Here is a 27,187-nt window from a genome sequence, read left to right on the forward strand (position 1 = left end):
CTGGTGATCCCCTTAGAGACGGAAAGGGGGCAGCTAGGTGGCACAGTGGATAGAGCACCGGCCCTGGAGCCAGGAGTACCTGGGTTCAAATCTGGCCTCAGACACTTAACACTTACACTAGCTGTGTGACCCTGGGCAAGTCACTTAACCCCAACTGCCTCACTAAAAAAAATAATAATAATAAAAAAAAGAGAGAGGGAAACGGTTGACTCCTGACCTCCCCTTAGATACAGTCACATAAGAGATGACATCTGGGTGCTGGGGGACGGTTCTGGGGGAGTTTTGTCTGTTGGGGGTCGTGGTCTAAGATATTTTCCACTAGCACATGCTTTGAGGCCGAGTCTTCATGCCCGGGATATGAGGCAATGACAGGTCTGTTTGCCAGCTCATTTGTCCAGATGTCCTCTCCTATTCTCTAGGATAGAGTCCCCAAGCTTGAATGAGGAATTGGGGGCTAAATCTGTGTCAGAGCACAACCCAGCTACCAGCTCCAATAAACCAAAACCAAAACCTGAGACCTCACCTCATTTACCCATTCTCACCCTCCTGAAATTACTCATACACACTTCTTCTTGACTTATTTGTGTACTTATTGTGTTCTTCTAATAGAAGATCAGCGCACTGAGGGGAAGGACTGTTGTTGTTTTTTGTCTCTACATCCCTAAGGTCTAGCATGCCTGGCATATAGTAGGTGCTTAATAAATGCTTGTTAAATGGAATGGAGACAACGATCCTGCAAGCATCGTGCTCCCCCCCTCCAGCCCCGCTTGTGTTCTCATTCCTCAGGTTAGAGAGCCCTGGACCAAAGAGCAAGGACAGGAACACTGGGCTTAGAGTCAAAAGGCCCAAGTTTGAATCCCACACTCACTGGCTGTGTGACTTTGGGCACCGTAGCTTCCTCCTCTGCCAAGGAGTCGGACAGATGAACCCCAAGCCCCAAAGGTCCGACTCTATGGTTCTAGGACCCCTCAGAGGCCCCACTCCCCTCTAGACCCTCAGGCCTCCTCAGCTTCACTATTCTGACTGGTTCAAATGAGCCCCGAGAAATTCAAGTGAGCAATTATAGAACAAGACACTGTGTGAGTGAGTAGCAAAATAAAGATGACAGGTAGTCGATGTGGTAGGAATTCAGAGAAGGGAAAGATCCCCATGGGCTGGTGTGATCCAGGAAAGCATCCTAAAGAAGGTTGGATTGACTGCCCAGAGGTAGGATCTCAAAGCCTGCATCATCCTCCCCATTTACCGTTGGATAGACTGAGACCTAGGCAGGTAAAGGGTTCCCCTGAGTGCTGGCAGGTCTAAGTACCTGGTTCCCTGCCCTCTGCCCCACACTACCTGGGGTAAGGGAGAGTGGTCCCCTCCATTACCTCTCCTCGGAGAGCTCTGATTGGCCAGAGAGGAGTCGAGCTCTGGTTTAAATTAGGTTTTAATCTGTCGAAACAAAAGCAAGAACCACTAATTTTATATTTTTATTTTCTGACCATAATTCCCTCCAGACCGGCCACGCTGGGCTAAGCAACTACTTATCATTGTCTTCATCTCGCCCGCTCCCTCCTCCTCTGCAGCCAGACAGTGAGGCTGCACAGGGCCCCAAGTTCAGGCCCCGTTGCCAAGGAGCTCAAAGCTCCTGCTGGCCCGAGCCCCAGGACTCTAGCCTCCTGCCTTTGGACAGGGTGTCCTGGACCTCAGAGAGGACTGACTGCTGTTCCCAACCTCCTCCCCCACCCCACGCCCAGGCTTTCCACAAACCTGACTGTCCAGGAATAAGTGCTTATGATCATTCTACCCACAAGAGAGGAGGGAGCCCCAGGGAGGCCGTGTGGGGTAGTGGAAAGAGCACTGGATTGGGAGCCAGCAAGCCCGGGTCTGAACCCTGGCCCTACCGTTTACTAGCTGTGTAATCACCTCTGAGCATCAGTTTTCTTATCTGTAAAATTCAGATGACGAAAGTAGGCTTCGGAGTCAGGGGGCCTGGGTTCAAATTCTGGTTCTGCTGATTATTGCCACTATGACATTGTGAGGCTAAGTCACCTCACTTCTGTTTTCTTATCAGTAGAATGTGGCATTTGGATCACTAAGGCCCCATTTTGCTCTATGTTCTATGGTCTTTATAGCCGTGTGATAATAGTATGGTTGGCCCTCTGCACAGTTGGGATGTGGCTAGAGCTTAATTTCTTCCTGAGGCACTATTTTGTGACACTCTCCTGCCCAACAAACTTCAGTAACTCCCTTCTGTCTAGAGGACAAAAACCAAAGTCTGAGCCTTGCATTCAAGGCCCTTCATGATCTGGTCCTTTACAACCTCACTTACCTTCTCCCTTTCCTTCAGCCAGATTGGATGACTTGCATTCCCAAAGCTGCTTTCTCAACACTTTCTGGCTTCCAGGCCTTTGCTCATGCCAGCCCCTCTACCTGTGATCTCCAGCTCATAGGATCACAGAATTGAGAGCTGCTGGGTGGGATCTTGGGGATCGTCTAATCCAATTTCTTCATTTTATAGAAGCAGAAATTGAGTTTCAGAGAGTAAAATGACTCATCCAAGGTCACACAGATAGAGAATGATAGGGCTCAGATTAGGATCTTGGATTCTCTTGATTCTAAACCCAGGATCCTTTCTAATCCTTCACATCAGGCCCTGCCTCCCCCAATCTCAGCCTGCCAAAGTTCTGTCCATCCTTCAAGGTCCACCCTGACTTGCCCAAGGTCACACAGGTAGTAGTAGTCGTCGTCATCATAGTCGTCATCGTAGTCGTAGTCATAGAAGAAGAAGAAGAAATAAGAAAAGGAAAGAAGAAAAACAGAAAGGAAAAGAAGAAGAAAAAGAAAGAAAGAAAAGAAAAAAGGAAAAAAGATGATGATGAGCAACTCCTTGAGGGCAGAGACTGTCTTTTGCTTTTTTTTCTATCCAGAGCATTTATCACAGTGCCTGGCACAGAGTAGGTGCTTAATAAATGTTTATTGAATGGAGTAGGAGGAAGAGGAGTAATTGAGCGATTTTTACACATTGTTTCATTTAGATTTACCAACAGCCCCATGAGATAGGTACTCTGAGTATTATTATCCCCATTTTATAGATGAGTAACCTGAAGCTGTGAGGTTAAGTGATTTTCCTGTAGTTACTACACAAATAGTAAGTGACAGGGCCAGGATTCCAGGCCAATCAATCACCAAGCACTTATTTAGCACCTGTTGTATACCAGGCTCTGGAGATACAAAGATAAATATGAGACAGGCCCTTCCTCAAGGAGCCTATGTTCTATCAGGGAAGAACTCCATACCCAACACCCTTTCCATTGTACTGCACACCACGCAAAACTAAGAAAATAGGTCCAGCTCTAGGATTAAGAGCTGATCATGACTGGGCATTTTCCCTCCCCAAATGACAGTGACTGTTTTTTTTTTATTAAACCAGGCTCCTCAATGCCTTAGTCTAGAGGAATGGTGGGGATTTCAGACTTGATCCCTGGCTGGGGGGGGGTGGAATTTGGGGGAAAGGAGCATTCTTAAGACTCCTTATACTGAAACATATCAGTGACTGTTAGCCCTGACTGGACTCCAGAGTCTTCTGGGAGTCCTGGCCAGAGCTGGCCAGAGCTGGCCACCCAGGGTGTCAGCCTGTGGGACCACTAAGTGGGACTCATGTGGGTAGGGAGGGGCCTGGACTCTGTTCCAAAATAAGCCATACTCTCGGGCGCCCAGGCCCAAAACCCCAAGGTCATCTGGGACTTTTTCCTCCCCCACCCATTCCCCCACATCCATTTAGGTGACATATGCTTGGTTGTGTCTATTACATTCATTCCTTCTCTCCTCTTGTTCCGCCTTTCTATTGCTCAGGCCCTCATTCTTTCTTCCCTGGACCCCCTAATAATTTCTCACTGTTTGCTCCTGTCTCCAATCCATCCTAAATCCTTCCTAAAGCACAGGTCTGACATTGGCACTCCCCTCCTCAAAATCCTTCAGGGGCTCCCCATTGTATATAAAATAAAATAAAATATATAAGCTGCTCCTCAGCTTAGCATTCATTATTCACCTTCCAAAGCTGGGCTCAGCCAAATTTTCCAGCATTAGCTTACTCTGTTTCCCTTCATGAGTTCTGCTTTCCAATCAGTCTGGACTTCTAACTATTCCTAAATCTTGTCCTGCCTTCTCCTAGCTCCATACACATGCACTTTCTACACCTGGAATCTATTCTCTCCTCCTCTGAGCTGGTTGAAATTCTTTTCCCTCAAAGCCCAGATGTAGTGCTAGGCTCTATGAAATATGTCCTGATCCTCCCCTCCATCCCCAACCCCAGCTGAAAAGGATGTCTGACTCCTCAAATAATAATAATAATAAGAAGAAGAAGAAGAAGAAGAAGACGAAGAAGATGATGATCATTTAGAATTAGAATTAGATTTAGATGTAGAATTTATATAGCCCCTTTAAGGTTTACAAAGCCCTTTACCTGTGTTATCTCATTTGATCTTTATATCAGTCTTATGAGATAGATATTGACCCCATTATACAGATGAGGAAACAGAGGTTAGGTGACTTGTCCAGGGTCGCACAGCTAGTGAGTATCTGAGGGAAGATTTGAACTCAAGTGGTCCTGATTCCAAGTCCAGCACTCTGTCCACCATGCTGGCTAGCTGCCAATTTTCTTGCAGCACTTGGACTGGATATCTGTTTTGCTCTGATTCCATTCCACCCAATGCTCATCAATTAGTCAATCAACAGGCATATATTAAATACTCACTATGTGTTAGCCTCCAGGGATAACAAGACAAAAATGACAATTCCCTGCTCTCAAGGAGCTGATATTCTATTTAATAAGTATGTCATTGCCCTGTTCACCTTACTAGATTGGAAAACCTTCCAAGGCCACGGCTGTTTGATCTTTGCATCCTCAGCACCAAGCTTCCTTGCACATAGTAGGCTCTTTTATTAAATATTTATTGGTTTTTAGCTTTTAATAGTAAAAAGGCAGCATGTTCTGAGTGAAATCGGAATTTGGGAGACTATAGGAAGATTAGTGGAGCCCTGAGTAGTCAGGAAAAGCTTCCTGTAGTCAGGGAGCCCGTTTCTGAGGGGTGACTGACTTGTGTTCTTGGGTCCAGATGGCCAGAGTGAAGGTCGCTGTGTGTGACCAGTACACAACCTGCACAGACTGCCTGGCGGCAGAGGATGCCTACTGCGGCTGGTGCGCCATGGAGACCAGGTACGATTCCTGGGGAACAGGGGGGTCAGCCATTGGGAACTGGGACCAGAGAAGGAAGGGCTGGGTTGCCTATTGGTCCTCTGGGGGTAGGGCATTTATGGGAACTGAAGGTCAGTGTGAAAAGCTACAAAGAGACAAAAGCTCAATGTCAGGAAGCGCTTCCTAATGATTAGAGCTGTCCACAAGGGCCTGGCAGAAGCATAGATTTATAGCTGGAAGGGAACCTGAACATCATCTAATCTAGCCCCCCCCCCCCATTTTCTAGAGGGGAAAGCTTAAGGCAGCAGTTAAAATGCTGGATTTAGGGTTGTATGACATTTCCACAATTTACAATCTGTGTGTCATTTAGCCTTGGTGTCCCCATCTATAAAATGAGGAAGGCGGACTAGCTGACTTCTGAAAGCCCTTCTAACTCTCACTTTATGATGCTAGAAGTGACTTGCCCAAGGTCACACGGAAGGTAAAAAGCAGAGATCGGATTCAAGAGGAAGAAGAATGACTCGGAAGGTAGTGAGTTTCCCTTTATTGGAGGTTGTCAGGCAAAGGCTGGATGATCACTTTCTAGGTACATTAGATATGGTATAAACTAGATTCCCTTTGAAGACATCAGGAAAAGAGCTGCAAGGAAGGCTACAGATATAAATTCCCCAGATTACTAGAAACACAAGTATTTGATAAAGTCTGTAAAATTCTTCTAGTGGACCTGATGAAGACACTTATGAATTTGGTGGATTTTGACCTGGTTGAGTGGTTGGATCCAGAGTATTCGTTGATGGGTCAGGGGGAAGGTCAACTTAAAATAAAGTGACTCAGACCTATACTTGACCTGATTCCTGTTGGGCATTTTTATCAATGACTTGGGAAAAGGCAGAGATGGCATGCTGATCAAATTTACTGTTGACATAAAGCAGTTACCTGACATGACAGAGCCAGGATCCAAAAGGATCTCAATAGATTAGACCACAAGGATGGATCTAGCAAGACAAAATTTCCTAGGATGAAGTGCAAAGTCTTAACACATCTGATTTTTTCAAAATTGTTGTTGCCAAAATAAAAGGGGGCAATGTGCCAAGATAGATATTTATCTGAAATTGGTGTTAGGGGGCTCAGTCGGTCTTATTTTAGAAAGAACGTTGGTGAGTGTCTGGAGGACACCCAAGATGGCGGGTCAGGAAGTGGGGCTATTTAGCCTGGAGGTAAAAAGACTTAAGGGAAATAGGACAGCTGTGGTCAAGTATTCAAAGGGATGTCACACAGAAAGGGGGATTAGACTTGTTCTGCTAGAACCTGGAGTAGTGGATAGAAATTTGATGGAGACAAATTAGTCTTGATGAAAGAAAAAATCTCTTACTGATTAGAGCTACTGCAAAGTGGAATGTGGACAGCTAGATGGTACAGGGGATAGAAGGCTGGGTCTGGAGTCAGGAAGCCTCTATCTTCCTGATTTCAAATCTGGCCTTGGACATTTACTAGCTGTGTGACCCTGAGCAAGTCACATCACCCTGTTTGCCTGTTTCTTCATCTGGAAAATGAGCTGGATAAGGAAATTACAAACCACTCCCGTAGCTTTGCCAAGAAGACCCTAAGTGGAGTCACAAAGATTTGGACATGACTGAAAATAAGCAAACAAAAAAGATGAAAAATAGAGTAGGCTGCCTTGAGAAGTAAGCAAGGCCAGGTAAGCACTTATGGGGTATATTGTAGAAGGGATTCTCATTCAGAAATGGGTTGGCCCAGATGGCAGTCTCTGAAGTCCTTTCTAACCCTGAGACACAAAGTATTTACAAGTTCCTGCTCCTTGATCAGAGCTGTTCCTAGCTAGGCTTGGAAAGGTGATCTTGACTCAGCAAGAGCAAGCAAGGAATCTGTCTTTTTCTCTCTCTGAGATTCTGGGCCAATGGGAAGAGAAGTGTCCATTGGGAAGGATTGCAAGGGAAGAGGGGTGACCAGGGAAGAGCCAAGTATAGGTTAGAGGAAGGGGTGAGGCCAGAAAGAAGGCTCATAGGAGTGGTCCAGGCTACAGGGGAGTTTGTTCACAGCTGTTCCACGGGGTATACTGGAAGGGTCTAGTGGAGAGATGGGCAGGGATGGAGTAGGCTCAGGCTTAGATTTAATGCCTAGTAAGTATTTCTCTCTACCCACCTGGTTACAGATGCTCCCTCCAGCATGAGTGTATCAACTCCAGTCAACCCCACTTCTGGACCAGTGCCAGTGAGGGTATCCAGCGCTGCCCATCCATGACCATCCTGCCCTCAGAAATCAATATCCACCAGGAGTATTCGGTAAATATGCAATAGACAAGGATTGGAGGGAGCTGGGGAACAGGAAGTTGGGGAAGACCACCAACTTGCTGAGAGGTAGTAAGATAGAGTGGTTAGAATACTAGGTTTAGGGGGCAGCTAGGTGGCACAGTGGATAAAGCACCGGCCCTGGATTCAGGAAGACCTGAGTTCAAATCCGGTCTCAGACACTTGACACTTACTGTGTGACCCTGGACAAGTCACTTAACCCTCATTGTCCTGAAAAAAAAAAAAAAACTTAAGTCTAGAATCAGGAAGACCTGGTTAGCAGGCCCAGTGCTAAGGTTGATGATCCCAGGTCCATTCAATCTTAGCCTAGTGATTCTGATATGTCCCCACCTCCACCATCAATGGATGGTCCTAGAACCAGAGTCTGAGGTAGGGCTAAGCCCGCCATTCTGATGACTAGAAAACATCGGACACAGCGGGGCCAAACCAGTCATTAGCAGTAACTCTTTTTTTTATAATAAATATTTTTATTTATAGTTGTGAGTTCCAAATTTTATCTCTCCTTCCTTCCTTCCCTTCCCCCCTCCCTTAGGGGCATTAACAGTAACTCTCCCAGGTGACTAAATGAACCTCCTGTACACCCTCACTGTAATCCTTCATGTCACTAAAGGCTTCATCATTTTTATAGCACTTCCCTTTATTAAATATATTATGTATTATTATCTCATTTCATCCTCACGAGATCCTTGTGAGGAATTGTCATACCCATTTGACAGATGACAAAACCGAGACCTAGAGACATTAAGTAACTTGCCCATAGTTGCACGGGGGCTTAGGAAAGTCAAGGAGAGGCTCATAAGACCTTATAACTGAAAGATCAAGTTCCCCTAGTCCAACCATTCCATTTTACAGAGGAAAAAATTGAGACCCTCCCCCCCAAAATGAAGGACCTTGCCCATGGTCATATACATATATATGTATATATACATATGTGTGTATGTATATATGTGTATGTCTATGTGTACACACACATATATATGTATACACACATGAAAGAAAGAAAGTGTTAGAGCCAGGATTTGACCCTGCCACACATACACACACACACATACATGCATGCATACATGCAGTTTCTGCCAAGGGAGCAGGGTCTCATGGTTGCGCTCTGCTTTGCATGGCAATTGGGCCCATCCCACGGCCAACTCAACGTCTCCCAGGCTTCTCCTTGTGATGTACAATAATGACCCCTTGAACCCTGGGTGCCTCTGGGAGCCACAGTGGTTTGGCTTGGACTGGAAGCCGTGCTAAGGGTCTGGTTTTGTTCCCAAGAAACAACCATTCTCTCATTGAAACCTGCCCGAGGCAGGGAGGGGCAGGCGGGCACTTCCCCAGACCACCACCAGGCAGATGGGGGTGGACCAGGGACGATGGACAACCCGCCTCCAGAGCCCTAGCATTCCTGGCAATTTTTTTCCCTTTCTCTTCTTTTTTGGGAGCCCAGAAATGTAGGAGTCAATATTTGCAAAACCGCCAAATGCCAACCTGCTATTTTGCATTCAAACGAACAGATGATTCTCACGAAGCTGCTGCCGGGTGATACTTTTCTCGCTCTCCCCCAGTGAGAAAGGGACAGTTCTTCAGCTCTTGCTGTGCTGCTGAAAAGCCCCCCTCCCCATAGCACTCATTCTCCGAAGCCCTGCCGTCTGCAGCAGATAGGCAGCACCTACTTGGTATTTAGGCAATGGCTGTCAAAAGAGAACAGAATGAAGACATCTCTTTTTGAAAGCGCCTCCAGGCTGGGAACTCCTGAGAACCCTCAAGGGTCTGTGACTCAGGCAGAGGACCCAGCTGGCATAGCCCTCACCAGCCACAGGTGCCCCCACTCCCTCTCTTCCTGACCCCGGAGTTGTTTTCTCCCCGGGGACCCCAGGTTTCTCTTCTGTAAATAAGTGGAGGCAATTGGTCTCCATATCTCCTCTGGCATCCTGATATGAGGCTTCCTTGTGATAAACCCAGACTCTGAAAGGAGAGTCTAATGGATACTGGGCTTTCTTGGGGTCCATCAGACTGAAAGGGGCTTTGGGTGTGGACCTGCTCGTGGTCCCATCCAACACCAAATGGCCTACTAATGGAGAATGCTGATTTGGTGTAGTAGACTAGGCCTGGAAAACCCGGGTTCAAATCCTGCCTCAGTTTCTTCATCTGTAAAATGAAGAGGTTGGATTCTACATCAGAGGTCTCTCCCAGCTCTAAATCTGGGATGCTATGAGTCAATATCTGTGACTAAGAACCAACCTTGCTAAAAGTGGAAGGGTTCGCCAATGGGTTGGCCCATTGATCCTAAGTGATAAATAGATTTGGCCAGAGGGATGGATGAAGACTGTCTACAAAGGCATATTGAGCTTTAAGGCTAACAGAGTTATTGCTAATAGCTGGTTTGGCTCACTGCCCCCTGAAACTCTGCTCCTTTGAACTAAGTCCACTTAACCCCAATCTGCTGCTTGGATTCTCTAAGAGTTGAGGGTCACTCCCCCCTCCCTACAAGAGTGGGAAATCATGCTAGTGTTGAAACAGACTAAATTAGTCTAGAACTCTGGGCTGGATATGGTGCTTATGGGACAGTGATAACAATAACTCACTTGGACACAGCTTTTAGGTTTACCGAGAATCTTATGAGGCGAGTAGTTTTATCGTTGTTATCCCCTTAGTGCCTGGCACGCAGTAGGCCCTTACGTGTGTGTTGACTGACTCACTAACTAAGAAGGGAGGGTCTTGTCCATGATCACAAAGCTAGTAAATGTTGGAGGCAGGATCTGACCTCAGGTCTGTGCTATACATTGTATATCCCAGGATCTTGGACTTGAGAGGGACCTTAGAGATCATTCTGTCCAACCGTCTCCCTGACACACGAGCCCAGGATAGACCCATGGGAAATGAACACACTTTTGTTATTGCTCCAAGTCCCAGACTCTTATTCTAATGCTCTTTTGGGGGCTGCGATACATACTCGATTGTTTTGTAGGACGCCCTTTTTGTAGTTCAGAAGGATGGTATTTTTTTTTTTTTTAGTGAGGCAATTGGGGTTAAGTGACTTGCCCATGGTCCCACAGCTAGTAAGTGTTAAGTGTTTGAGGCCAGATTTGAACTCAGGTCCTCCTGACTCCAGGGCCAGTGCTCTATCCACTGCGCCATCTAGCTGCCCCAAGAAGGATGGTATTTTTTTGGCCTTGGATGGGGTTGCCAACAGCCCAGCTTTAGATGGACCCCAACTTCATAGGGAGCAATGTGGTGCACAAAGAGTTTCAGTTCTGTGAGGTAGGCAGGACAAGTTTTATTAGCCCTACTTTACAAAGGAGGAAACTGAGACCCGGAGAAGTGAAATGATTTATCCAAGGCCACAGAGCTAAGGGAAGAGAGGGGCCAGGACTAGAATCTAGGTCTTTTGAATCCATATTGACTATGCCAGAGTCTGTCTCCCACTGACCTTTTGAAAGATGATGGTCTGAGGCTCAAGGAGGGCAGGCTGGCTTGTGCTTCAATGGAATGAATGAGGAGATGATGGCCCTGGAGTTAGGGATTTCTCTCCTAGCAGTGAGTGGGCTTAGTGAGAAGGGAATAAGTCCATTGTTTGGGAGCTTCTTGAGATCAGGGCCTATTTTTTACCTCTTTTATATTCCCAGCATTTAGCTCATTGCTTGGCACATCATACACACTTAATAAATGAGTATTGACTGACTGGGAATAATCGAAGAAAGGAGAAAAATATTTTACCTTTTTTTACCCTATCAAAGCCACTCTCCCCTCATCTCTCTGATGTCCCTGGTTCCCCAGAATTTGTATCTGGGGCTCCCAGCCAGAGAAGGGGGTGGCCAGTGTACTGGAAAGTTGGGGAGGGAGAAGGAGGTCACTACTCACCTGTTGGTCACATGTATTTCTAGGGGATGATCATCCAGATCAGCGGCAACATGCCCAGTTTGAGTGGGATGGAGATGGCCTGTGACTATGGGAATGGCGTTCACACTGTGGCCAGGGTCCCTGGCCCAGACTTCAGCCACCAGATAGCTTACTGCAATTTTCTTCCTAGGGACAAGTACCCTGAATTTCCATCAGACCAAGGTAAGACCTGATGCATGGCAATCAACTGGTTAGGTCTATTGGTTGCTTCCTATGTGCCTAGCCCAAGCAGAGTATGGCGGGGAAGATAACAGTAACAACAACAACAGCTTGTGTTTATAAAGCACTTACTACATGCTAAGTGCTTTACAAATACCTCATTTGCTCCTCGCAACAACCCTGCAAGTAACTGCTATTGTTATCCTACTTTACAGCTGAGGAAATTTTAGGCGAACAGAGGTTAAGTGACTTGCCCAGGATCACACCTCTACGGTGTCTAAAGCCAGATCTGAACTCAGGTCTTCTGACCCCAGGCCACCTGCCCACCTCATAGATGAAAGAAGATAGGTCCTGGACCTTAGAGAGCTTACAGGTAGTATTTAGGCTACTTTTGTCTCACACATAGGGCCTTTTACTAGTCAATGATAAAATACAATTGGTTCAAAGCAAGGACATTTAATGAAACATCACAGTGAGGAAAGTAGCAATAGAACATTTCCCTCCCATAAACTAGGGACACACTATCTCACAAATACATACCAGCCATGGGAAAAGTGGGCACACTTTGGGAACAGGTGTGGAAGGTCACCCGCAAAGGGAACACATGTGGAGGGACAACTTCCACCTAAGATGCCATCAGTGTCTGCTAGTGGTGTCAACGTGCTGCTTCTGTTGGTCTCAAGTGGTGCATAGTCTCTGCCAGGCATTATTCTCTGTTACTCTTATTTGGTGGCTGCTGGACAGAGTTCAGCTGGTTGGCGGTTGCAAGCCTCTGTTGGTGTCAGAGCCGCCAAGCTTCTAGGCTTCATCTTTTCAAGGTGTCTGCTGGCCATCATCTTCCCAAGTCCAAACTGGCCTCAGACACTTACTCACTATGTGATCCTGGGCAAAGTCACTTCACCCTGTTTGCCTCAGTTTCCTCATCTGAAAAAGGAGCTGGAGAAGGAAATGGCAAACCAATCCAGCACCTCTTCCAAGAAAACCCCAAATGGGGTCACAAAAAGTCAGACACCACTGAAATGACTGAACCACGACAAAATTATAAGTTATCTAAAAGTGACAATAGGGAACAATTATAAAATATGAAAACCAGAAACTGCTTATTGAGCTAGGTGCTTTGGGAGATATAATTACAGGATCTCAGAGTTGAAAGGGGCCTCGGAGGCCCTCCGGTCCAACCTGTATTTGGTCAAGAATACCTGGCAAGTGGTCATCTGATCTTTGCTTAAATACCTCTAGTGATATGAAGCTTACCACCTCCTGAAGTAACCCATTTCACTTTGGAATGGCCTGGATTTTTCTGTGTTCTATGTTCTCTGTTCTGAGTTCTGTAATTAAACAGAGAAGTCTAATCACTCTTCCATAGGACATCCCCTTCAGAGACTTGAAAACAGTTATCAAATTCTTCCTCTCCCTTGATCCCCCAAAGATGGGTCCCTGCTTTCTCATCTGATCCTCATAAGGCAAGAAGTCCCAGCCCTTTGCCACTCTAGTTGCCTTCTCTGGACATTTACCAACTTGTCAATGTAATTCCTAAAATATGATGCCCGGAATTGAATGTAGTAATTAAGAGGCAGTCTGACCAGGGCAGCCTACAGTCGCGTTATTATTACCTGTCTTTCTTCTGTGTCCTAATGCAGCCTAGGTTGAAATTTTCTTTTTGGAGTCCTGTTATCATACTGTTGACTCATACTGAGTTTGCAGTTCACTAAACCCCTCAGAAAATTTTTGCTGTCTAGCCATTCTTCCTCCATCTTGAACTTGTAAATTTATTTTTTAAATTCAAGAATAAGACTTGCATAAAAATTTATCCTTTTGAATTCTTATTAGATTTTGCCTGTCAAGACATTTTTTTTTTTGGTTTTGACTCACCCTAATCTGTCAGTTATCCTCCTAGCTTTGTATCATCCTCAGATTTAATAATCGTGCTGTCTTTATCCAGGTCATTGATAAAAATATCAAGTGGTATATGGCCACAGACAAATCCCTGGGGTACAATACTAGAGACCTTGCTATAACCATGTATAAGCTACATTAATACTTTATATATGTATAAAACTTCATCATTGCTCATCCGTTATTTGACCCTTACACAGCCCAGGAAAGTCAGTCCATTGGATATTCTTGTTCTTAATTTACAGATGAGACAACGGGGGCTCAGAAAAGTGAGGTGATTTGCATGAATCCATGCAACTAAGTTGGGGGATGAGTGAGTTTAGAGCTCTAGATTGTGATTTTCCCCCTTAAACCATCTTCTTCTGACTTCACTATTTCTGCCAACTCTCCCACCATTCACCCTATCTTCCATGTTTGAAATCTTCCTGTTATTGACTTACCCTTCTCTCTCACCTTTTATGTCACTCATATCCCTAGCTTCCTTTAAGTCCCAACTAAAATCCCTTTCCCATCCCCTCTAAATTCTAGTCTTCCCTCTCTTAATTACTTCCTGTTTATCTTTATCAATCAATTGGTCAATCAGTCAGATTTTATTAAGTGCCTATGTTGGGGGCTGTCCTACTCTTTGTGCCTAATTGTTTGCATATTGTCTCTCCCATCAGATTGTAAGCCCCTTGAGGGCAGGGACTGTCTTTCCCCTCTTTTTGTATCCCCAGTGCTTAGCAAAGTGTTCAGTACACAGTTGGTGCTTAATGTTAATTGATTGCTCAATTATGTTATTAAGTCCCATCTTCCATCACTGTTTTCTTCTTTGTTCCTGCTGCTGTCACTCTAGGTCTTTTCACCTCTACTTTTCCTCCCCTCTTCTAACCCATCCTTCATAAGAGTAATCAATGCATATATCCATTCATATTGTTCTTTTGCTCCAAAATCTTCAATGGCTTCTTTTTTTTTTCCGGGGCAATGAGGGTTAAGTGACTTGCCCAGGGTCACACAGCTAGTAAGTGTCAAGTGTCTGAGGCTGGATTTGAACTCAGGTCCTCTTGAATCCAGGGCAATGCTTTATCCACTGCTCCACCTAGCTGCCCCTTCAATGGCTTCTTAATGCCTACTGCAGATTCAAATTCTTTTTCCCGACATCTGATGCCCTCCACAGTGTAGCATCATTCTACCTTTCCAACCTTATAAACATTATTACCAGGGGTATCTAGGTGGAGCAGTGGATAAAGCATTGCCCTGGATTCAGGAGGACCTGAGTTCAAATCCAGCCTCAGACACTTGACACTTACTAGCTGTGTGACCCTGGGCAAGTCACTTAACCCCCATTGCCCGCCAAAAATTAAAAAATAAATTAAAAAAATAAATGTTATTGCCCTGCTCCCAGTCTCTGATCCTACATGTTCATCTTCCTATACGCCACTACCTCTCCCACCTCTCTGCCTTTGCATATCCTTCATGCCTGGTATTCCCTCCCTTATCAATGCTGCCTCTTAGCTTCCCTGGATTCCTTCAAGACCCTGCTCAAATCCCACTTTCTGTAGGAGGACTTTGTTTCCCAGACTCCTCGACTGCCAGATTCTTCCCTTCCAAGATTACTTTCCTTCTATCCTGTATGTGTCTTGTATGTTCTTTGTTAGTTTCATGTTATCTCCGCCATTTGAATGTGAACTCCTTGAGGTCATGGAACTCCTTCTTTGGGTCACCGGCACTTAGCACAATGCCTGGCACAGAGAAAGTATTTACTAAATGCTTGTCTTCTTGTGCTCTGATCAAGCTATTCTACCCTCTCCATGCTGAATAAATCCTTCATTCCTTCTTCCCCCTCCTCTGCTTTTTTCCCATCTTTTCCCTCTGTTGAAATATTCTCTTTTCACCTAATAAATTGCTACCCAACACACTTTGAGGAAGCCTACCTGGCCTGCATCCCCCTCTCCAGTTAATGACCATCCCCATTAGACTTTATGGAGTCTTCTGTTTTGCACTTATCATATATTATGTATTAGTTTTCAATGCATGCATGTTAGCCCTTGATTAGACTGTAAACTTCATGAGGGCAAGAACCAAGTCTTAACTAACCAAATTGTACATTCTCCCAGCAAAGCTCACAATCACACATTGATAGACATTGTTGAATTGAATTAAGCACCCAAGGGTTCTGTCCTCAGGGAACCCAAACTGTAGCCGGGGGGAGACCAGACTAACACCTTAAATAATCAGAGAAGGGCTGAAGTAGTAAGTTGTGGCATCCAGACAGTGGAATAATCAAGGAATTTCTCATTGCCCTGTGTACAGGATCAGCCTATGGGGCCCTACCTGGGGGCAAGAAGCCAGGGATCTCAACCCCTTAGCATCTTGAAGAGAGTGCCCGGCCCTGTTAGCACAACCCAGCCTCAGGGCTCCAGGAACCAAGGAGATGCAATGTGTATCATGCCCACAAGCTGAATCCAACTCAGGGTTGCCAGGCAACATTTTCAGTTCAGCTCTGGTTGCTGGGGGGGCCCATTAAGCACTTGTGAATTGTGGGCCTCCAATTTCTCTGACCCAGACTGATAGATTGGACTTTCTGGTGTTTCTCTCCCAACCCCATTTCCCTTGTTGCTGTGTGTATGCTTCTGTCTGTGTATTGGGGTGTGTCTCTATTTGTGTATGAGTGTATGTTGGGGGTCTCTCTGTATATGTGTGTGCATGTATATGTTTGGGTTTGAGTGTGACCAGGTGGGTGGTATACCTCTTATTTGGGGGTTTGTTTGGTTGGGGGTTTTGCCTGTGAAGCCAAAGAGATACGAGAAGCAAACCATCTCACTCTCTCCCCTAACCCAGGGCAGTATTTCACAGAGGGAAGTTGGGGGCCTTGGCGTCTGTGGCTGTATGGCGAACAAATAATACTGAAGAGTGCTTAATGAGAACAGTAATTATCTTTGTCTGGTGATAAAAACTCTTCTTCTGAGAAACTCATTTTTTTTTCCCCAGGCCTAACCTCATTTATCTTCCCAGCATCTCTGAGAAGTAATACGGAGTTGGGAGATTACAACCTCCATGGCTGTAGCCCAGAGAGGTTAAGGAAATCTCTGGAAATCACACAGTGCATCAGAAGCCAAATCTTCTAACACCTAGCCTGGTGCTGTGTTGTCTGGAGAGGGGCAGGGGTGAACTGGGCTCCTGGAAGATTCCCAAGGATACCACATTTGGTTAAATGTTTGCCTTTGGTCTTCCCAGCTTCCCTTTGCTCTGCTGCTGCCCCACCTCCTGTCGTTTTATTGTCCCTAGTTGTCCAAGCATGTCATTTTGGCCTGCTGTCCCTTTGCAGTGCCCAAGGATGCCAGAACTTTCTCTCTTCCCTCCCTATTACTCTCCCCAAACTAATTTATTCTAAAGGTTGAGTGGATGCTAAAGGTTCAAGCCCTCAGAATATTCACAGTTTAACCAGGAACCCTTGACTTCTTGCCTTAACCCAAAAGCCTTTGCTACTCACCGTCTGGTTGACCTTTTTACTGGCTGTTTAAATTCTCGTGACCCCAATTTCCTCATGGGTAAAATGAGAACACTGGACTAGATGACCTCTAAGGTCCTGTCCAGTGGCTGATGTAGCGGAAAGAGTGTCCTGGGAGGCAGGAAATCTGGGTTATTTTGTATTTATTTATCTCTGTCCAACTTAGTCCACAGTGTAAGCTTCAGGAGGGCTGGACCAGTTTCCTTTTTGACTCTTTATCCCCCATGACTGACACCGGGCATATAACGGGTACTTAATAATAAATACTCGTTAGATTTAATAGAATCCCAGCTCCAGGACTTACTAGCTCTGTGAATAGTCCCAACTTTTCAGAACCTCAGGTTTTCCTCATCTTCAAAATGGCCCCCAAAATTCTGATACTACCAACCTGAGAGGGCTTTTAGGAGGAAAGTCATTAGAAAGTCTGGCATGTATTCTGCCACCCGTATTCCATAGAGATGCTGGGATGGTTTTTGTTTTCTTTTTTTTTTTTTTTAACTGAGGCAATTGGGGTTAAGTGACTTGCCCAGGGTCACACAGCTAGTAAGTGTTAAGTGTCTGAGGCCGGATTTGAACTCAGGTACTCCTGACTCCAGGGCCGGTGCTCTATCCACTGTGCCACCTAGCTGCCCCCTTGGTTTTTGTTTTCTAAAATCATGTCACCCTCACCATTCAACTTCAGTAGTTTCCTATTGCCCATAGCAGTGGCTGCATAGTGACTGGGAGACCACAAATTAACATGATCTATGTTGTGTTACAGCTTTATCTATTTTGTTAAACACTTCCAAATGACTTTTTTTTTAAAGGGGCAATTGGGGTTAAGTGACTTGCCCAGGGTCACCCAGCTAGTAAGTGTCAAATGTCTGAGGCTGGATTTGAACTCAGGTCCTCCTGACTCCAGGGCCAGTGCTTTATCCACTGCACCACCTGGCTGCCCCCCAAATTATATTTTAATCTGGTACCAGAGGGGAGTTGAAGGGCCACTTGCTTGGTGCCTTAGTTTGACCTCTTTAACTTATAGGATCATGTATTGACCTCTCTAGTTGACCCTTACAGTCCTTCACAGCCTGGCCCCTCTGTCTCTATCTACCTTCTTTCCTGTGACTCCCCTCCTCAGGGTGGCTGCTCCAGCTCCAGCGTGCCAGGAACGCTCTCCTTCCTCGCCTTCACCTCCCAGAATCCCTGGCTTCCTTCAGTATCTGGCTCCAAACCCCCCTTCTGCAGGAAGATGTTCCCCTCCTCACCTTCTGCTCACGTCTTTCCCACCTACCCTCTCTGTATCTTGCACATACCTGGATACATGCGTGTCCCCTCCCCCACTAGACCACGAGCTCTTTGGGGGCAGGGACTGTTTTACCTTTCTTCATATCCCCCTGTTCTTTAGTATAGTGCCCAGTATACAGTTGGGGTTTAATAAATGCTTGTGTATTAGAAAATTGGATCTATTATTATTATTCCTATGACAAGCTTGAATAGTGAATTTCAGGTGATGGAAAGGAGATTCTGGAGCCAGAGAAGCTGCTTCATACCTACTCCTAGGGGGCTGTTCCTGGGGGGGAAACTGAGGCATACTCACTCCCATCCCCAAGGAGAGGAACGAGCAGGAATCAAATCTTCCTCCTTCTTTACAATATCCTCCCCTCTCTCACTCTCTCTCTCTCTCTCTTCCCCCACTTCCATTCTAGACCACGTGACCGTCCAGACAGCCGTGCAGGTCAATGGCAGAAACATCGTCTGGGCCAATTTCACCATCTATGACTGTACCCGCACAGGAAAGGTCTACCCTCATACAGCGTGAGTGACCCCTGCCCCCCCCATGGGGAATGGGAGTAGTTGGGGAATGGGACTAAGGGAAAAGAGGGCCCAACCCAGTTATCAGTGATCAATATTAATTATTGAACTTAGAGAAGGGACTTTTCACAACTTGTTTGAGCCCTGTTAGCATTAAATGCATAAAATTAATAACAGCAATAATAATAATAACAATAGCTAGCATTTATATAGTGCCTACTATGTGCAAACACTGTGCTAAACACTTTACAAATATTATCACATTTTATCCTCATTACAACCGTGAGAGGTAGGTTGCTATTACTATCCTCATTTCACAGTTGAAAAAAACTGAGGCAAACAGGTTAAGTGACTTGCCCAAGGTTACATAGCTAGTCTGAGGTCAGATTTGAATGCAGGTCTTCCTCACTATAAGCCCCATATTCTATCTATGGTGATATCCGGTTTCTTCATTTGTAAATTAAAAGCATTGGAGTAGGGGCAGCTAGATGGCACAGTGGATAGAGCACTGGCCCTGGAGTCAGGAGTACCTGAGTTCAAATCTGGCCTCAGACACTTACCTGAGTTCAAATCCGGCCTCAGACACTTAACACTTACTAGCTGTGTGACCCTGGGCAAACCACTTAACCCCAATTGCCTCGCTAAATAAATAAATAAATCAACAAACAAACAAATAAATAAGTAAATAAATAAATAAAATAAATAAAAGCATTGGAGTAGATCTATCTTGGTCTAGAGCTAAGATTGGACCAAGAGATCTGGGCTCCTTTGCTTTTATCCCATATTGACTTATCTGTATCTGCAGTATATCACACACACTTCCCAAGTAAGCTCCCTGTTTATTTGTTACCTTTGTAGCTCAGCACTGGGCACACTGTGTGTTGTGCACATGCCTATGTTATAGCAGGGACTTAACTAAATGTTTGTTGAATTAAATGGAATTAAATTATGATCATATACCAGGATGTTCTGCATTTTGGCCCTAGAGAAAATTGTAGAATCAGAATCTTGGCCTCTGAAGGGAACTCGGCCTTCCTGAAAGGGTGTGGTCAATCTCATCCAATACCTCCAGCAGGATGAAGTTGGGCTAGAAGCTCAAGGATGGCAGCTCCAGGCCCAGATCTGCTACGTGTTAGCTGGTGACTTTAAGCAAGTCTCCCACCCTCTCTACCTATCAGTCTTCTCTCTCAAATGAAGGGGTAATACACTAAGTCCCTTCCTACTCTGGACAGTCTAGGAGTCTCTGATTTCCCAAGGGAGTCTGTCCCATTATTGGTCAGTCCAACTATTAGAAAAAGCCTAATAATCATACATGTATAATCCGTATCTGATTGCTTGCTGCCTCAGGGAGGGAAGAGGGGAGGGAGGGAAGGAGGGATAAAAATTGGAACCCAAAGCTATAAATAAAAATGTTTATTACATTAAAAAAAGAAAGAAAGAAAAAGAAAAAGCCTAGGCTCATGAGAGCTCTAGAGGGGGAAGGGAGAGTCAATGCCTTCATTCTACTGACAATGACCCTCTGACCCATGGAGGCCACACAGCTAGTGATGGTCAGAGCTGGGATTTGAACCCAGGACCTCAGACTCAAGAAGCTGCTCTCGTTCCATTGTATCACACTTCAAAATCTTTTTCTCCTATCACTCCCTACCCACATTGGCATTACTTCTGGCCTTTGGCATTCCGCAAAAAAAAAATCTGTCTTCTTCCACATTATAGACCTTCAAGGGTTAGAAACAATACTCATATCTCTCCTATTTTCTCTTTTTTTAAATTAAATTTTCTTCTAAGTTAAATTATTTTCTTTTTCTTTTCTAAAATTAAATTATTTTGTTTAAATTTTTTCTTCAAATTAAATTATTTTACTTGATTTTTCTTTTTTCTTTAAATTTTTACTTAAATTTTCTTCTCTTTAAATTAAATTATTTTCTTAAATTTTTTTTTCAAATTAAATTCTTTTACTCAATTATTTTCTTTAAATTAAATTTTTTACTTAAATTTTCTTCTCTTTAAATTATTTTCTTTCAATTTTCCTTTTTACTGTAAACTTACAGAAAGTGAACCTTTCAATATACAGAGAACAGAAGGGAGGATTGTATGAAATTGTGAGCTTGTTCCATATAGTTTGTAAGTGTTTCTACTTTTAATTCAAGAACAACAAAACAACGCTGCTTGTCTGTGTCCCCTTCCTAGCTCTCTTGTGTTGCTTTCTGTGTATTTGAGTATCTTTTCTTTCTTTTCTTTTCTTTTTTTTTAAATGGGGAAAGAGGGCATTACTATCACGCTCTCTTCCCCTCCCCAATTTCCTGCAAGATCATAGATTTAGAACTAGGAGGGACCCCTGAGTCCCACCACCTCATCTTATAAATGAGAAAACTGAGACAGAAAAGTTAAGTGAATTGTCTAGGGTCAAGTAAGTATCTGAGAGAGGATTTGAACTCGGGGCTTCCTGACTCCAGGACCAGTTCTCTAGCCACTGTACCACCTTGTTCAGTTGTTTTAGTCATGTCCAATTCTTTGTGACCCCATTTGGGATTTTCTTGGCAAAGATCCTAGAGTGGGTTTGTCATTTCCTTCTCCAGCTCATTTTATAGATAAGAAAATGGAGGTCAACCAGGTTAAGTGACTTGCCCAGGGTCACACAAGTACCTGAGGCCAAATTTGAATTCAGGAAGATGAGTCTTCCTGACTCCAAGCCCAGCACTCTATCCATGGTAGCACCTAGCCCTCTCTTATAAGAAATAAGTATAGAAAATCAAGTCTTTTGGGGGGCAGCTAGGGACACAGCGGCTAGAGTGTAGGCCTTAGATTTTAGAACGACCTGAATTCAAATCCTGCCCCAGATGTTTATTAGCTGGGTGAGTCATTGAATGTCTTAATGCCTCAGTTTCCTCATCTGTAAAATGGGGATAATAACAGCACCTACTTCATAGGATCGTCTTGAGGAAAATACTCAAATTATAAATATTATAAATGCTAGCTATTATTATTTCTAGGCTTGACATCCCCGCATCTTTCCACCATTCCTCACATAACTTCTTACCTGTTTGCTTTCCAAAACGTGAATTAAGTGGTAGCTCAGGACCAATCAACCTCTCCTGGAACTAGGTGACTCATATTTGAGGAAGGGCAGCTGGAGGAAAGTTTCCAATTAATAAGGCAGTAAGGAAAGTTGCCAGGTGCCAGGCTTCCCCAACATAAAAAGTCAATGAAATTTTGGCTTTCCAGGAGTCCCATCTGGGATCTTGTTCCCTTGAGTCAGTCCTAAACCACAAAGGATTTTGTTCTGTGGGAAACTTCTTGGGCCCTCTGGCTTCTCAGTCCACTCTCCCCAAACTTGTCCTGCTTTCCTTTTCTTCTGTTAAAGTAGAATTGATAGGGGCAGCTAGGTGGTGCAGTGAATAAAGTACCGTCTCTGGATTCAGAAGGACCTGAGTTCAAATTCGACCTCAGACACTTGACACTAGCTGTGTGACCCTGGGCAAGTCACTTAACCCTCATTGCCCTGCAAAAAACAAACAAAAAAGTAGAATTGATGTCTTGGAAAGAGGTTAACTAAACAGTCTCCCCCCGCATTAAGTTTCTAAGCTAGCTTGGGGCTCAGAGGCCCTGGCCTCTGAGGGAAAATACTATAGCTTGACCTCTGATCTGGCATCGGAAATCAAGTCAAGCTAATAAGCATTAATTAAGTGCTTACTGTATGCCAGGCACTGTGTTAAATGCTGGGGGCACAAATACAAGCAAAAAGACATAGTTGTTGCTCCCACATGGGGTCCGGCAGCCTCCCAGGATCCTTAGAAATCTGCTTTGAGAGGAATAACACAGTGCTCAGTGAGAAGACTCTGGTTTGAATCCCAGCTCTGTCGCTTATTAACCGTGAGACCCTGAGCAAGTGCCTTCCCGTCTCTGGGCCTCAGTGTCCTCATCTATAAAATGATCCCTTCTGGCTATAAGATCCCATTATTTCTTTGATCTTCCAGCCCTCTGACTGTGCACAGGTTCTCATTGCCCGGGCCCTGGCTGCCTCGCTGTCCAAAATGAAGCAGATTAGTGGGTTTTCAAAGCCTGTTATTACTGGGAGACTGGATGGGAAAATTGAGGCCCACAGTGGAAATTTCCAGCAAAGCGTGAGAGATATTGTCCTCTGAGGGTCAAGAGAACAGAGCCTGAGAAGCCCAGTGAAGATTCTAACGTTCAAGGAGTCTTAGTACTTTTGAATCCTCCTGTACCAGAGCCCGGAAGTGTAGAAGAAATAAATCTTACCCTCACAGAGCTTGAAGTGTAGGTCAGAGGTTCTTGGCCAGGGATCTGTGAACTTTTTAAAAGTTTGATAACCATATTATATAATCATTCTATTAATATATGTATTTAATACATAATAATTAAACATTATTATACGTAATCCTGCATATTTTATTTTATTTTATTTTTTAATTTTATTTTTAGGCACTGGGGGTTAAGTGACTTGCCCAGGGTCACACAGCTAGTAAGTGTCAAGTGTCTGAGGCCGGATTTGAACTCAGGTACTCCTGAATCCTGGGCAGGTGCTTTAACCACTGCACCATCTAGCTGCCCCCCTGCATATTTTATTTAAAATTTAAATAACATTTAAAAGCAGTATTCTGGGAAAGGATCCAAAGGCTTCACCAGGTAGTCCAAGGGACCCATGACTCAGAAAAAGGTTGAGAACCCCTGGTCTAGTTGGAGATGGGCATAAGTGCATAAACAGACAAACCAACAATACCAATAGAATGTAAGCTCTTTGGAGACAGGGTTTGGAAGGGGCAGGAGCGGTCGTCACTGAGTTATAGTTTCCCAAGGACTACGCTTTTTTCCCCCCTCCCTGACTTGTTAGACATGAATATCATAGGATTTCTGAGTTGGACGTCCCAGGTCATCTCATCCAACCTTCCCATTTTGAAGAAACTCAGGTTTACAGACGTGAAATGATTTGTCCCAGGTCATACAGCTGGTCAGTGGCAAAACTGGGATTCGAACCAAGGTCATCCTGTTCCAAATCCAGTGCTTTTCCCATTATACCCTACTGCTCTCTCTTTCAAAGCAACTTTGCTTCTATGCCCAGAGGAAAGGGACCTATGGCACCTCCCTGCCTGAGGCATAGTCAGCAGGTTGTGTGTGAGTTGAGGTTGAGGATGGAGAGATGATTCAGACCAGATGGGTGTGGGCAATCTCAGTCGTTGGGGTTGGATTGGAAGATCTTTAAGGTCCATTTAAACTCCAGACGTAGGATCTTATTCTCTTGGCTTATCTTTCCCCAGAGCTGTCTCTGGGTCTCAATGAAACACCAGATCTGACAGCTGTGGGTCAGGCTTGAGGGCCCCTGTGCCTGAATAGACTCTAGTTACTCCACATGGGCAAGGGAGAGGAGGCCTGAAGCCGCAGACCTCAAGGCCCACATGGGGCGGAACCCAGAAGTCTAGTAGAGCATTTGACCATAACTCGGGAGCGAGGATCAGCAGGGCCTGTGAATTTGATTTAATTCACCAAACTGTGTGGTGGGAAGAGCCCTTCACTAGGTGTTGAGAAATCTGGGCTTGACTTCCAAATCTCCAACTAACTTGCTCTGTGACCTTAATTAAGCAAGTCACTTCCCTTTTCTAGATCTCAGTTGACATCAGTAAAATAAGGAAATAGATAGAACTAGATGACTGATCTTTTAGGCCCCTTCAGTTTCAACAGGCTTAAGTTTGACCTTCTCTTCACACTCCAGTGTTACACGTTCTACATACCCTTTATCCTTTAACATTTTGTGTTCTAAGACCCCTTCACCTCTGATGTCTGAGGTTCTAATTCCTCTTCAGTCTTCTAAGGGCCCTCCCATCCCTGAAGTGTCTTGTATTCTAATATTCTAAGTTTTCTTTCAGCTGTGTTATTCTGTATTCATTCAGTGAGCCCACCAAGAATCATTCACTTGTATATATTCCAACATCTTCTGGTCTATGGAATTTTCCAACATTCTAGGATCCTGAGTATTTTTTGAGCATCTCTGACGGGCCTAATTCTGTGCCAGGTTCTGTGAGAATTGTGTAAGACAAGAGCTCACAGTCTAGTTGGAACAACAGGGCATAAACACATGAAGAGAGAATCAGTAGTACAAGCAGAATGGAAACTCCTTGATGGTGGGCCCCGTTTCAGGGTTGTCTTAGTATCCCCAAAGCTTGGCACAATGGGAGCTTAATCAATGCTTATGAGATAAAATTGAATGGGATCGAATGCCAGACAGAAAATGCTAAGTGCCCAGTAGGTAATTCTGTCAGGGAAGGGTATAGGAACTGGAAGGAAGGAAGCTCACTGTGGACAGGGAAAGCTTCTTTCTCCAAGGTGGCAACTGACCTGGATCATAAAGGCTGAGTAGATTAGAATTGTCCGGAAAGTGATGCGATTCCAGGTGAGGACACCAGCCCAACAGAGGCCCTGAAGACATATCCTGTCCAGCAGACAGTGAAGAAGGTTTGGGTGAGCGGAAGGTCTGCTGGGGGGCAGCTGGGGGACCTCTATGAATGTTCAATGGTCCGGCCTTCGATGTGTTTTTCAGATGCACCAGCTGTCTGTCCACCCGATGGCCCTGTTTCTGGTGTACTCAGCAGCATACCTGTGTCTCCAACGTGTCAGAGTGTGGGAACACACCAAACCCCACAGTAAGTTGGCCGCATCTGATTCTCCTTCCCTGTCATGCTATAAACTTCTGTGTTTTCTCTCAAGGTTCTCAGTGAGGTTGGTGTGAAAAGCAGGTGGTCAGCCTGTCCCAGGCTCCCTGTGCCTAGGTCAGGGTTTTCTTTAATCTTTTTAGATTGTGCCCCAATTTTGCATTGATCCTCCATTTCCTTTGCTTCCTTCTTCTATATAAGTCTTCATAAAATCTAAGTTGGTTGGAGAGTTCCTTATGCATCCACATCAGTCTCTTTAGACAATTCACACTTTACCTCCTCCTCAGATTCACTTCTCTTGGTGCCTTCAGAGTTTAACTCTTGAGACCCTCCACCCTGAGCTGACTTCTCCTTGGGGCTTCAGTCCATAGGATCCTATCTCTCTTTTCTTTGAGCCCTTTGAAATCTGTTCTTTCAAAATCTAGGTCACATGTTGGATTATTACCAGCTTTCTCCTCCTCCATCAAGAATTCTATGATGGAGTGGCCATTTCCCCACAAAATTCCTATCATTTCCATTTCACATGTTCCTTGTTGGTCAGAATCAAGTCCAATGCAGAATTTCCCCTTGTTGATTTCTCTACTTTGTGAAGGCACAAATTGTCATTAACAAATTATATAGGGCAGCTAAGTGGCACAGTGGATAAAACACCAGCCCTGGATTCAGGAGGACCTGAATTCAAATCCAGCCTCAGACACTTGACACTTACTAGCTGGGTAACTCACTTAACCCTTATTGCCCCCCCCCAAATTATTAGCTACTTTGTCTTTGGTCAGTGTGTGGATAATTAAATTCTTCCATAACTCCTCTATCATGCCTATGTTCCATATATTTTATTGTTGCATTGTTTCAGTAGTGTTTGACTCTTCATGACCCCATTTAGGGTTTTCTTTGCAGAGATACTGGAGGGGCTTGCCATTTCCTTCTCCAGTTCTTTTTACAGATGAGGAAACTGAGGCAAAAAGGGCTAAGTGACCTGTCCAGGATGGCACAGCTAGTGTCTGAGGTCATATTTGAACTCAGATCTTCCTGACTCCAGGTCTGACACTCTATCTACTGCTCCACCTAGCTGCCCCATATGCACATGTGTGTATATGTGTACATGTAAATGTGTTTGGCAAGGGCTTTCCCCCATATATATCAAAGTGTGTCTTTGTGTCATTCAAAGGGAGGCAGGACAGACATCTCTAGCCTCTTTCTCACCCTCCCTTCTCCAAGGGAGACCAATTCCTGCCAGGTGGGGAAGCAGTCAGGTTGAGGCCAGATGGTTTGACTGTTCTGTTCTCCTCAGAGAGAGGAAGTGCTGGGCTAGAATTACACTCATCTACTTTCTTCAAATATTGGTAATCTAGGTGATATGATCAGATTCAATCTAACTTCTGATCGTTGTTTTATTAATGGGGGAAGCAGAACCCCAAGCTTCACACCCAAGGCTTGATCCCTTTCCCACTGAATATCAGTTCCTCAGTGAACACATATTAGCCAAGAAACCCATTCATTCAATTGGTGGGAGAATATATGCCAGACAATACCGAGTCAGGGAATGTTGATTGAGTGAAGTAATGAACTTTGGATGAACTGAAGCCAATGAAGAATGCTAAAGATGATTTTTAAAAAAGGTGGTTTATTTCTAAACTATACTGAGGGAAAGAGAAATCAAAGGATGCCCACTACTTATGGTAGAAAAGATGCTGAAGAGAAGGTGAGACTGGTTGGCTTTTCTTTGGGTCCTGTTTTCTCTTTCCTTTTACTGGAAAGAGCAGAGCAAAGTGGTTAATTGGGAAGG

General features: G+C 44.7%; 1 protein-coding gene across 1 annotated transcript in view; it reads left to right on the plus strand.

Annotated features, from left to right (window-relative positions):
* The window catches only part of PLXND1 (plexin D1), a 208,600-nt gene that overhangs the window by 60,218 nt on the left and 121,195 nt on the right, over positions 1–27,187 (plus strand). The window contains exons 4-8 of the mRNA XM_043976535.1: positions 5,097–5,197; positions 7,350–7,479; positions 11,385–11,562; positions 18,631–18,739; positions 25,290–25,392. Coding sequence (XP_043832470.1) covers positions 5,097–5,197; positions 7,350–7,479; positions 11,385–11,562; positions 18,631–18,739; positions 25,290–25,392 — 621 coding nt within the window. The remainder of the gene's footprint in view (positions 1–5,096; positions 5,198–7,349; positions 7,480–11,384; positions 11,563–18,630; positions 18,740–25,289; positions 25,393–27,187) is intronic.

The sequence above is a fragment of the Dromiciops gliroides genome, chromosome 1, assembly GCF_019393635.1.
Source record: "Dromiciops gliroides isolate mDroGli1 chromosome 1, mDroGli1.pri, whole genome shotgun sequence".
NCBI lineage: Eukaryota > Metazoa > Chordata > Mammalia > Microbiotheria > Microbiotheriidae > Dromiciops > Dromiciops gliroides.